This window comes from Sciurus carolinensis, chromosome 14 (genome assembly GCF_902686445.1).
Source record: "Sciurus carolinensis chromosome 14, mSciCar1.2, whole genome shotgun sequence".
In the NCBI taxonomy this organism is placed as follows: domain Eukaryota; kingdom Metazoa; phylum Chordata; class Mammalia; order Rodentia; family Sciuridae; genus Sciurus; species Sciurus carolinensis.
In genome coordinates this window covers 86,047,260-86,060,973 of record NC_062226.1, presented here as the reverse complement: position 1 = coordinate 86,060,973, position 13,714 = coordinate 86,047,260, and the positions used below count along the sequence as shown (strand labels likewise).

Sequence of the window (13,714 nt, the reverse complement as noted above, 5' to 3'; positions counted from 1 at the left end):
AAGACAAAATATTTAACCTTGGAAACAAAGTTGAACAAACAGAGAAGATGGTAAGAAATCATGAACAGAATCTCTTAAGAACTATGGGATATCATGAAAAGGCCAAATTTAAGAATTATTGGGATTGAGGAAGGCACAGAGAAACAAAGGAATGAACAATCTATTCAATGAAATAATATCAGAAAATTTCCCAAATCTGAAGAATGAAATGGAAAATCAAGTCCAAGAGGCTTATAGGACTCCAAATACACAAAATTACAACAGACCCACACCAAGGCACATTATAATGAAAATACCTAACATACAAAATAAAGACAGAATCTTAAAGGCTGTGAGATAAAAGAACCAAATTACATTCAGGGGGAAACCAATGTGGATATCAGCAGATTTTTCAATCCAGACCCTAAAAGCTAGAAGGGCCTGGAACTACATTTTTCAAGCCCTGAAAGAAAATGGATGCCAACCAAGAATCTTATACCCAGCAAAACTTACCTTCAAACTTGACGATGAAATAAAATCCTTCCATGATGAACAAAAGCTAAAAGAATTTACAAAAAGAAAGCCAGCATTACAGAACATTCTCAGCAAAATATTCCATGAGGAAGAGATAAAAAACAAAGAAGCAAATCAGCAAAGGGAGGAATTATCCTAAAGGAATTGTCAAATAAAGGAGGAACCAAGTTGTGTCAAAAAAATTAATTAATTAATTAAATTAAATGAATGAACTAAATGACCGGGAATACAAATCATATCTCAATAATAACCCTGAATGTTAATGGCCTGAATTCATTAATCAAAAGACATAGACTGGCAGATTGGATTAAAAAGAAAGATCCAACAATATGTTGCCTGCAAGAGACTCACCTCATAGAAAGAGATACCCATAGACTAAAGGTGAAAGGATGGGGAAAAACATACCATGCTCATGAACTCAGCAAAACAGCTGGAGTATCCATCCTCATTTGGATAATGTGGACTTCAAGCCAAAGTTAGAAGGGATAAAAAAGGACATTTCATACTGCTTAAGGGAAGCATAAATCAACAAGATATAACAATCAAACATCTATGCCCCAAATAGTGGCTCATCCATGTATGTCAAACAAATCCTTCTCAATTTTAGAAACCAAATAGACCGTAACACAATAATACTAGGTGATTTTAACACGCCTCTCTCACCACTGGACAGATCTTCCAAACAAAAATTGAACAAAGAAACCATAGATCTCAATAACACAATCAATAATTTAGACTTAACAGACATTTATAGAATATACCATCCAACCAAGAGCGAATACACTTTCTTCTCAGCAGCACATGGATCCTTCTCTAAAATAGACCATATATTATGCCGCAAAGCTAATGTCAGCAAATACAAGAAGATAGAGACACTACCTTGTATTCTATCAGATCATAATGGATTGAAGTTAGAAATAAATGAAAGAGTAAAAAACAGAAACTACTCCAACACCTGGAGATTAAACAATATGCTATTATATGATGAATGGATAACAGAAGATATTAGGAAGGAAATTTAAAAATTCTTAGAGGTAAATAAGAACAAAGAAACATATCAAAATCTCTGGGACACTATGAAAGCAGTACTTAGAGGAAAATTTATTTCATGGAGCACATTCAATAAAAGAAGTAAAACTCAACAAATAAACAACCTAACACTACAGCTCAAAGCCCTAGAAAAAGAAGAACAGACCAACACCAAAAGTAGTAGAAGACAGGAAATAGTTAAACTCAGAGCTGAAATCAACGAAATTGAAACAAAAGAAACAATACAAAAAATTGACAAAATAAATAGTTGATTCTTCGAAAAAATAAACAAAATTGACAAACCTTTAGCCACACTAACAAAGAGAAGACGAGAGAAAACCCAAATCACTAAAATTCGGAATGAACAAGGAAATATTACAACAGACACGATCGGAATACGAAATATAATTAGAAGCTATTTTGAAAATCTATACTCCAACAAAATAGAAAATTTTGAAGACATCAACAGGTTTCTAGAGATATATGATTGCCTAAACTGAATGAGGAGGACATATACAATTTAAATAGACCAATTTCAAGTAATGAAATAGAAGAAGTCATCAATAGCCTACCAACAAAGAAAAGTCTGGGACCAGATGGTTTCTCAGCCGAGTTCTACAAAACCTTTAAGAAGAGCTCATTCCAATACTTCTGAAAATATTCCTTAAAATAGAAGAGGAGGGAACCCCCCCAAACTCATTCTATGAAGCCAATATTAGCTTGATACCTAAACCCGACAGAGATACATCGAGGAAAGAAAATTTCAGACCAATATCCTTAATGAACATCGATGCAAAAATTCTCAACAAAATTTTAGCAAATCGCATACAAAAACATATTAAAAAGATAGTGCACCATGATCAAGTGGGTTTCATCCCAGGGATGCAAGGTTGGTTCAACATCAGGAAATCAATAAATGTAATTCACTATATCAATAGACTTAAAGTCAAGAATCACATGATTATTTCAATAGATGCAGAAAAAGCATTTGATAAAATACAGCACCCCTTCATGCTCAAAACACTAGAAAAAATAGGGATAGTGGGAACATTCCTTAACATTGTAAAGGCCATCTATGCTAAGCCCATGGCTAATATCATTCTAAATGGTGAAAAACTGAAAGCATTTCCCCTAAAAACTGGAACAAGGCAGGGATGCCCTCTTTCACCACTTCTATTCAATATCGTCCTTGAAACTCTAGCCAGAGCAATTAGACAGACCAAAGAAATTAAAGGGATACGAATAGGAAAAGAAGAACTCAAACTATCCCTATTTGCTGATGATATGATTGTATACTTAGAGAAACCAGGAAATTCCACCAGAAAACTTTTAGATCTCATAAGTGAATTCAGTAAAGTAGCAGGATATAAGATCAATGCACATAAATCTAATGCATTTTTATACATAAGTGATGAATCTTTGGAAAGAATAATTAGGAAAACTACCCCATTCCCAATAGCCTCGAAAAAAATAAAATACTTGGGAATCAATGTCACAAAAGAGGTGAAAGACCTCTACAATGAGAACTACAGAACACTAAAGAAAGAAATTAAAGAAAACCTTAGAAGATGGAAAGATCTCCCATGTTCTTGGATAGGCAGAATTAATATTGTCAAAATGGCCATACTACCAAAAGTGCTATACATATTCAGTGCAATTCCAATTAAAATCCCAGTGATGTACCTTTCAGAAATAGAACAAGCAATCATGAAATTCATCTGGAAGAATAAAAAACCCAGAATAGCTAAAGCAATCCTTCGCAGGGAAAATGAAGCTGGGGGTATTGCAATACCAGATCTTCAACTCTACTACAAAGCAATAGTAACAAAAACAGCATGGTATTGGTACCAAAATAAACAGGTAGATAATGGTACAGAATAGAGGACACGGACACAAACCCAAATAAATACAATTTTCTCATATTAGAGAAAGGGGCCAAAAATATGCAATGGAGAAAAGGTAGCCTCTTCAACAAATGGTGCTGGGAAAATTGGAAATCCATATGCAACAGAATGAAACTAAACCCATATCTCTCACCGTACATGAAACTAAACTCAAAATGGATTAAGGACCTCGGAATCAGACCAGAGTCCATGCATCTTATAGAAGAAAAAGTAGGTCCAGATCTTCAGCTGTCGGCTTAGGACCAGAGTTCCTCAACAGGACTCCCATAGCACAAGAAATAAAAGCAAGAATCAATAACTGGGATAGATTCAAACTAAAAAGCTTTCTCTCAGCAAAGGAAACTATCAGCAGTGGGAAGAAAGAGCCTACAGAGAGGGAGAAAATCTTTGCCAATCATACTTCAGATAGAGCACTAATCTGCATAATCTATAAAGAACTCAAAAAACTCTACACCAAGAATAGAAATAACCCAATCGACAAATGGGCTAAGGAAATGAACAGACACTTCACAGAAGAAGACCTACAAGCAATCAACAAACATGGAAAAATATTTAACATCTCTAGTAATAAGAGAAATGCAAATCAAAACCACCCTAAGATTCCATCTCACCCCAATTAGAATGGTGATTATCAAGAATACAAGCAACAACAGGTGTTGGTGAGGATGTGGGGAAAAAGATACACTCATACATTGCTGGTGGGGTTGCAAATTAGTGCAGCCACTCTGGAAAGCAGTATGGAGATTCCTTAGAAAACTTGGAATGGAACCACCATTTGACCCAGCTATCCCACTCCTTGGCCTATACCCAAAGTACTTAAAATCAGCATACTACAGAGATACAGCCACATCAATGTTCATAGCTGCTCAATTCACAATAGCCAGATTGTGGAACCCACCTAGATGTCCTTCAGTTGATGAATGGATAAAGAAAGTGTGGTATATATATACAATGGAATATTACTCAGCCATAAAGAATGATAAAATTATGGCATTTGCAGGCAAATGGATGAAATTGGAGAATATCATGCTAAGTGAGATAAGCCAATCTTAAAAAAACCAAAGGACCAATGATATTGCTAATAAGTGGATGATGACACATAATGGGGGGTGGGAGGGGTTAGGGTTAGAGTTAGGTTTAGGGAGGGGGGCAAGAATGGAGGAAGAAAGGACTGTATAGAGAGAAAAGAGGGGTGGGAGGGGTGGGGGGAAGGAAAAAAATAACAATGAATCAGACAACATTACCCTATGTAAATTTATGATTACACAAATGGTATGACTTTATGCCATGTACGAACAGAGAAACAACGTAAACAATGTGTATCCCATTTGTTTACAATAAAAAAAAAAATACATCCCTGGAATGGTCTCCAAAAACAAAAAAGTTTATAGTAAGAGTGAGGGAGGAATTAATAGTATGAGAAAAGTGAGAAAGAGAATCCAGGGAGACAGGTGAGTGAAAAAATATATAGAGATTAAAAAAGAAAAAGTAAATATGAAAGAATACAGAACAAAACTGTATATACTAGTCAGACATCCCATTCCTCAATAAATTGATGCATGAAAAATATTTGGATTCAACGATGGTGAGTTGTGAGAGGGCAAAAAGAAAAAACAAGGAAAATTTCAAAAGAAAATTGAATAATTGCTTCTATTGCTTTCAGAAATTTTCTCAGCTTCCTTTTTCCACTGATAGGTTTGGTTGTCTAAAGTTTGATATTGGCTCCAGTTCAGTGTGTGCCAGACTAGTTTGGTGGGTGAGTCCATAGCAAGAGGCCCTCACAACCTCTTCCATTCTTCTCACCCATTGTAGCTGACCCCTTCTGTCCCTGTGCACCTCAGGACTCAGTGAACTGGAGTGAGTCCAGTTGTCTTCAGATTCTTCAACCTGTGCCCCGCTACGTCCCTCCCCGCCGCCCCCCCCCCCCCCAGGAATTGCCCTTAATCTCCAGCTTCCACATGCTTACCAGAGCTAGACTGGCCCACGCAATGTGATGGACCTGGACTTTAGCTTCCCCAGGCACTGCATTGCTGTAGTCACATGATTTCAATGTCCTTTCAACTTTCAGAGAGACCACCAGGGATACGCTCACACAAAGGAGCGACCCTGCAAAGAGGGAGCCAGATGTAGCCACTACCACACAGCAGAAAGAGTTCAGATCCAACCAGACGTGCAGGTACCCCAATTTATCTTCAGGCTCTTGCCTGTGTCCCCAGATGAAGGTGGCCACACCCCAAGGTGATGGCAAACCTACAGGCCCAGGTTGGTGTTTCAAAATGGCAGTAGCCATGCTTAACCAACCTTTTGGGTACTGTGACAATGGACTTCCAGGCAATGGTGGGCAGTAGGCCATCTGCTGGTGATCTGTGGTCAGTCTGTAGGCTAACAGCAGACAGTGGGGGACTCGATGGCGGGTAATGGGTGATGCGTAGGTGACAGGTGGGTAATGGGCAGGCAGCAGGTGAGCAAATGGGAAATGGTGGATGATAGATGGTCAGCAAGTGATCTGCACTCAAAAGGCAGGCAATATGCTGATAGGTGGCAGACAGTTGCAGTGGATGAATGGGAGGTAAATTGCAGGGGATTGGTGGACAGCAAGACTGCCTGGCAGTAAAACAATATTTCCTCTGCTTGAATCCCAAGTCACCCTCCAGTCTACCCTCTAGTATACCATGTTGGATCTCTGCCTGATATCTTTTAAATTCTTAGTTTCAGATTTTCATTTTCCTTTGATGTGTATCTTTTATGTAGCATATAGTTGAATTATTAAAATTCAAGTCTGAGTTTGTCATTTAAGGAGCAATTAGATCATTCATCTATAATTATTCTGATATTGTGGTTTAATTTGAGATCTTATTTTGTGTATTTGATTTTTCTTTTTCTTGACTTCCTTTGGATTAGTTTTTCTTCTTCTAATTTTTCCCATTTACTTGTTTGAAAGCTAATAAGTCTTACTACTTTTTTATCATTGTAATCAACTTTTGGTGTGGTATAATTTATATAGAATAAATTGCATCCCTTTAAAGCCTAAGTGTGAATATTAACACATATGCAAAAATTTTAGTTACTCCTGATATTCTAACATATTCTGTAAAGTCTGAAGTTACTCAGCCTCTTTCTTTTTGATTTATCCATCAGTGATAAAAGGAAACAATCATTTCCCAAACCATTTCATGTTTTTGAAAGAAAAGCTTTAAAAAAACCATGTAATAAATATTGCTTTTTAAAATATTTAGTGTACCCCCATTTTTAACACTTCAAGAATTTTCATATCTTCTTGTTCCTCATACTTTGTCTGAGATTATTTTCCTTTTGCCTGAAATATGTCTTTTTTGTGACTTGCTCGCTGTCCCTCTTACTCTCACTCTATCTTGTTGTCTTTTATTTAGTTTGAAAGTATCTTTAGTTTATACTCTTGAAAGTTAGCCTCTTTACCCCCCTCTGGCTGCTTAAAAAAATCAAATTTACTGAGATATGCAGTGAATTACATATATCTAAGATCAGTGAGTGTTGAAGTTTATATTACACCTTTGTGACTATCCACCCCAGCTGAGATACAGAATTATTTTTATCACCCCAGAAAGTTCTCCTTGAGTGCTTTTGTAGTCTTCCCATCTCCTACTCCTTTCCTACCCAGGTAACTATTGGTCTGCTATATGTCATTGGTTAATTTTTGCCCATTTTAGAACTTCTTATGAATGGAATCATATAGTATTTACTATTTGTAGTAAGGTTTTTCTTACTCAGTATGTTTTTGAGATTTACCCATGTTATTACATATATCAGTGGTTCTTTCCTTATTGTTCAGTAGTATTTCATTGTGTGAATGTAGTGTAATTTCATTATTCAGTGGTTGATGAGTGTTGAATTTAACCAAATTAACTGTTTGGGACTGTTATGAATAAAGTTGACACTAACATTTGCATACAAAAATTTTTGTGGAAATATACCTTCATTTCTCTTGGGATAAAGACCTGTGAGTGAAATTGCTGGGTAGTGAGTGTATGCTTCCTCTCCATAAAAAACTATTTTTGATGGCTTTTCACATAATATTTTGGTTTTAATGCTTTTCAGTTTCCCAGAAATGTTGACTAAATGTAGATTTTCTTTTTTGAAATCCTGTTTGGGGAAAAAAAAAATTCCTGTTTGAGATTCATTGTTTTTAGATTATATGAGTTGTTTTCTCATATAATTTTAAACTCTTCAATCTCTTCCTTAAATACTGCCACTTGCTCTGATATTCTTTCTTCTCTTTTTCTGTAATTCTAAACAAACGTAGATCTTTTTATTCTTTTCTGTGGGCCTTTACTTCTTTTTTCGTATTTTCTTTTCTCTTAGTTTCTTTATGCTGCATTTAGGTAATTTCATCAGAATTCTCTGACAGTTTACTGATTTCCTAATTATCTTTTAAAATAAGTTTTCTGGTCTTTAATTTCTTGTTTCTTACATTTTATTTCTTTAAATATAGTAAGTATAATCCTTTCTTAGTCTTGTAATTTTAGTGTCCAAAGTTCTTATAGGTCTTTTTCTATATATATATTTCAATTTGTAAATGTAGTTTGTTAAGAAAATAATTTAATTATGAGCTACTCATTTTCTTAATGATTTTGTTTCTGGAAATTATGTGGAAACTCTAGAAGTGTTTTGTTGTTGTTGCTTTTGACAGGCACCGTGATAGATTAAATTCTTCCTTGAGGGTTTTTGAACCACCCAGATAATGTGAATTTAGGCTGCAAATTTGTGTGATGCAATGGCAGGCTTTTGGTGTCAATTTGTGGGTAGTGATGTTTTTCACCATTTTAGTGCTAAGGCTTTAAACTTTGAGTTTTCCTTGCTACTGTTTATTTTGGGGTGGGGGTATTTCTAGAACCTATATATTGAAGTATTAGATCTCTGGATTTTGTCTTTGTGGAAGGATGATTTTCTTTTAGACTCTCCACCTTTCTAGTTCTGGGTTTATCTTCTGTTCTTCATTTTTGTTGAGATGGGAAAAGCTATACCCACAGTTACCTGGGTTAGAAATGTTTTCAGAGAGAAAGCTATCTTCAGTCTTTAGCGTGCTCCTTAAGTTCTGGCCTTTATCTTTGCTTTCTTATCCACTCATTGACTCTATACTTAGAATCTCATAGAACAGTTGTAAACGTTTTTGTGGGGTGGGTACTGACCACCATATTTCCTACAAGTGTTTTTTAGAGGCTGACATGAATTGTGTGTGGATCCTAGTTTTTGTACAGTGGGTGTTCAAGGAATTAATCACAAAGGAAAAGACCTAGTTTTGACTATGTTAATATGTTTAAAGAAGTTAACCCAAATTAAAAGATACATTGTGTATACAGAAAAATATTTGCAAAAGTGAGCTAGCTAGGTATATGTGTAAATATAATGTGAAAATTCACATAGCAAAACAAGAAAGATACTGTATTCTAGAAACAAACCAGTTATGAAAAATTGCTGCTGTTAGTAGATACATGGGAAATTATTACTTTTCTAGTAAAGAAATGTAAATTAAAATAGCAGTAAGATAATATTTTTATCAATTTAGAAAAGTTAAAAAAAACCACAAAAACTACAGTACCTGATGATGTCAAGGTAGAGAGCAGTTGACATTATATACTATAGTTACTGGGAATATGTTAATACAAATAAATTTTGGAGAATATCTGAAATTTAAATTAAGCATTAATAAATAATTGAATATAGTGTCTGATGCTGTACTTCCAAGTGCTTAGGTAATCATCTTAAATAAGAAATATTTTGCAAAATGATTTTAATTTGTGGAGTTCTTTTTAATAGCAATATTTTTGAAAATGGCTTAACCATACACCTTAATTATCAGTTTGTTTAAATAATTGTTTGTTCTATAAAGGATTACATGCTCAGCAGTAAGAGAATGATTAGTCATTTGTGGTATATTTCCTTGATGGAATCTTGTACATACATTTCTGAAAGTATAAAAGAAGAAATGACTAATTGACCTTGTGAGTGCATCCTTTTTAAAATGTGACTTTCAGGATCCCTTTCTTCCTGCTTTTCTTCTTTGTAGACTTGACTCTTCCTCTTCCTTTTTTTTTTTTTTTTTTTTGACTCATCCAGCCTCCAAGATTAGAGTACTCCAAGGCTTAGTGTTTTTTCTCTTCTGTTTGTCTTCATTGAGAATTGTTAGTTAAATGACTTGTAATAATACCTGTATGCTAAGGACTCTGACATTTATTTTTTTCTGCATAGACTTTTTGTCTGTTTGTAGACTCATATTTAGCTACCTACTTTACAAGTCCATCTGTATTTGAATAGGTCATACTTTGCATGTCCAGAAATTGATTCTTGATTCATGCTTTTCTGTTTGTTCTTGCATCATCTGTGACCTCTCCCTGTTCCTGCTACCCTCTATCTGTTCTATCAGTATAGTAATTGGTTCTGTAATATGTTGAGAATTCATCTTCTCTTAGCCAGGTTTCCTGGATTACTGCAACAGATTCTTAGTTGGACTCTCAGCTTCTGCTTTCTCTTCCTAAGTCAATTCTTAGAGGAGCACCGGAGCAGTGGTTCTCTCTCTCTCTCTTTTTTTTTTTCTTTGTACCTGGGATTGAACCCAAGGGTGCTTAACCATGGAGCCACATCCCCAGCCCTTTTTTGTTTTTTCTTTTTAATTTATTTTTTATTTTGATACAGGATCTTGCTAAGTTGCTCAGGGTCTTGCTAAGTTGCTGAGGCTGGCTTTGAACTTGGGATCCTCCTACCTCAACCTCCGGAACCCCTGGGATTACAGGTGTGTGCCACTGTGCACAGCTGGATCAATGGTTATCAATGGGGTCCAGTTGGCCTCCCAGGGGATGTTAACTATGTCGGGAGATATCCTTGGATTAAAAAATGGTGAGCAGGGAAGAGTACTACTGGCATCTAGTTGTAGATGTCAGGGATGCTGCTATTTTCAGACCCCTGCCCCCTGAAATACAAAACCAAACAAAATAAGAATGATCTGGCCAAAAATATCTACTGATTTGACTAGAATACCCTGCACTGGGGTATTATTTTTAAGACACAAGTCCTGTCATGGCACTCATCCCTCCTGTACTTTCAGTCTCTTTTAGAGTAAAAACCAAAATTATTTTATTAGCTTGTGTGGCCCTGTGGTACCTGGCTTGCTTTGGCCTCTTGGAATTCACCTTTCTGTTTTGTTCCTTCCGTACCATCTTTTCTGTCTTTGAACACACCAGACATTCATCCATTCTGAGGCCTGTGCTCTGTCAGTTGTTTGTGCCTGGAATGCATTCTTGTGTGAGACACCCTCAACCCCATAAGTCTTTGCTTATATCTCATCTTCTCAATAAACTCCCTAGCCAGTGACATTTAGAATTGCCACCTACTTCTCTTCCCCCTGTAACTTCCAATCCTCCTCATATTCTTCCCCCTACTTCTTGTTGTAGCACTTTTTACCCTTCTGATGTTCTAGAAAATATATCACGTTTATTCCTTGTCATAATGACAGTCCTTTCCTTTTCATTCCTGTAAGAATAAAAACTGTTAAGAGAAGAGTTTATTTTTATACTGTTTTAAACTAATGTCTTAAATGCCTGAAACAATGCTTGGCACAAAAGAGATATTCCGTAAATATTGTACCAAACAGATATTTCATAACATTTGTTGAACTAACAACAATTTAGTTGTGTTTCCCCTAATAGGACTTTGGATGTCTTTAATGTCTTTAAGCTTTTCTAAAATTTCCTGTATTTCTATGGATAAATAGGCATTATTTTTATAGTAGCAAAAGTAAAATGTGTTAAAAATTTTGTTGTGGTTAAATGTTTTTTTCTTTTGTTTGTGAAATGAAAACATTTCCTGTTTTGTCTCTTTGAAATTTTCAAATATTAGGTTTCTGAGGCAGCATACAAAGTGAATATGACCTTACTTTTGTTAATGTATTTTAATATGGATAGATAACATATTATACATTTTTTTTTTAATTTTTAAAGGACTATGATTTAATCTCCAAAGAACCAAAGCCTTTTGTATTTGAGGGAAAAATTCGTGGCCCAATTGTTGTTCCCACTGCTGGAGAGGATGCATCTGGGAATTCAGGCAATTTAAGAAAAGGAACTGTAATGAAGGAGAAAGTATCTTCTAAAGGAGAAGAAGATAAGAAACCTGAGTTTATGGATGTAGCAAAAGAAGATATTAAAACTGATGACAGAACATTACAACAGCAGCTAGGTGATCAAAATAGAACTATTTTATCAACCCATGGCTTAAACAATGATATTGTGAAGGCATTGGACCGAATCACATTGCAGAATATTCCTTCTCAAACAGCCCCAGGTTTGACTGCAGAAGTGAAGAAAGACTGTAGTCTCCCTCTTGCTGTTCTCTCATGCACTAAAGCATGTCCACACATGGCTACCTGTGGAAATGTTCTTTTTGAGGGACGGACTGTTCAACTAGGGAAGCTCTGCTGTACTGGGGTTGAAACTGAAGATGATGAAGATACTGAGTCTAATTCATCAGTGGAACAAGCATCAGTTGAAGTACCTGATGGACCTACACTCCATGACCCAGACCTTTATATTGAGGTTGTGAAAAACACAAAGTCTGTCCCAGAATATTCAGAGGTGGCTTATCCTGATTACTTTGGTCACATTCCACCTCCATTCAAAGAGCCTATTTTAGAAAGGCCTTATGGTGTACAAAGGTGAGTTGCAGATTTCTTCCCCTTCCTAAGTAAGGCCATTGTTAAAATATGAGGCATAATTAAAAGAATAATTTCAGATATTTAGGAAAAAATTATTCTGAGTAAAAGTTACTATGTTTTTTATTCTACTTTGGAAATTTAGCATTGTTTAGAAATTGTCCATTTTTGAATAAATGTTACCTTAGTGATATTTATTTAGTAATTGATAATTGGAACTTGACAGATATATTATTTAAAAATAGGCTATAAGTACATGTACTAATATGTAACAACAAATCCTATTATTATGTACAACTGTAATGCAACAAAAAAAGAATGTGGAAAATATAGGCTATAAATAAAGCAATATGGACAGTATTATTTTGTAGGAAAATTTGAAATGTTCATTTTATATATATATATAATGGAAAAATTTGAGATTCATAAAAATAATAAAGTTCTTAAATATTGCCAAGTAATAATTGATATTACAAAAAAGTATTAATAGATATTACAGATAGAGAATAACTTTTTTGGTGTGTCCAGACTGTTTTTGGTGATCATGGTTATTGCTTTATGATGATGGCTTAATCAGTACCTAAAATAATTTGTGTGTTCTTATTATGAGTATAGTATTTAATGGAAAGAGAAGACCTTACTGTGGGTATTTGATTTCCTTAGATTAAAAGCTTCTCTAAGGCAATAAGTACATCTTATTTATTTATTTTTATCTGTAATACCTAGTATAATTCATCAATTTTACTTAGCAACTTAGGGTGTTTAGTACAATTATTTGGCTACTTGGTCCACAGGTATAAAATCCCACATTACACACAATCAAAACAGGGATCTTACTTCAATGGAAAAGGTGCTCCAGAGTGGGCCAGGCTGTGGCATATACTGAATTACAACCAACACCTTGTAGAGGCAGCTGACCTTGTTGTATGCTGCAAAAGGCATAAGTGAAGCTCTCACTCCAATGAAATACTCTGCATGGATGAGTCTTCTTTCATCACTTAGCTAGACACTTTTGCATAGTTGGGTCTGGGAACCAGGAGGTGAGAGGTGGGTCCTCTTTACTCCTGTTGTTTCCCTGGGGGATTTGTGCTTTGTAGGATTGGAAGTCCAGTCCCCATAGTAGGTATAGTCTTAATTGCTGGACACACAGCAAGGGTATAGTGTAACTACAAGCTGTGATTATTGAATGTGTCTAGGACCAGGAGGTGGGAAATGATTTTGCCATCTTGAACAAGTTATTGATTCAGAATGAACTCAAGGAAGTAGTGTTGCTTTTACACAATGGCAATAGGGTGAATATGTGGGGAATTCAGGCCACCTACTTGCTACTCCCTTGTCTGGTTTTAACTGTGAATGAACATGTCATTGTCCTAAGGGTGAAAGGATTTATTCAAGCTGGGAATTATCATGGCTTTTCTCCAGCCCTTTCTTCTCAGTATTTATGATCATTCTTTCAATTTATCCTGAGCAATCTTGGAATTGCTCTGCAAGTCTAATCTACAGATGAGAGTCTTAACTTTTTAAAAAATATGAGGCCACCCGTAGGACTTTTTCCTGATGTAACTGACATTTTACTGCCTGTATACAA

The 13,714-nt window shown here is 35.5% G+C and overlaps 1 protein-coding gene across 1 annotated transcript in view; it reads left to right on the top strand.

Annotated features, from left to right (window-relative positions):
- Positions 1-13,714, top strand: part of Agtpbp1 (ATP/GTP binding carboxypeptidase 1) — a 172,887-nt gene that overhangs the window by 89,435 nt on the left and 69,738 nt on the right. Inside the window, 1 exon segment of the mRNA XM_047524892.1 lies at positions 11,417-12,129. Coding sequence (XP_047380848.1) covers positions 11,417-12,129 — 713 coding nt within the window.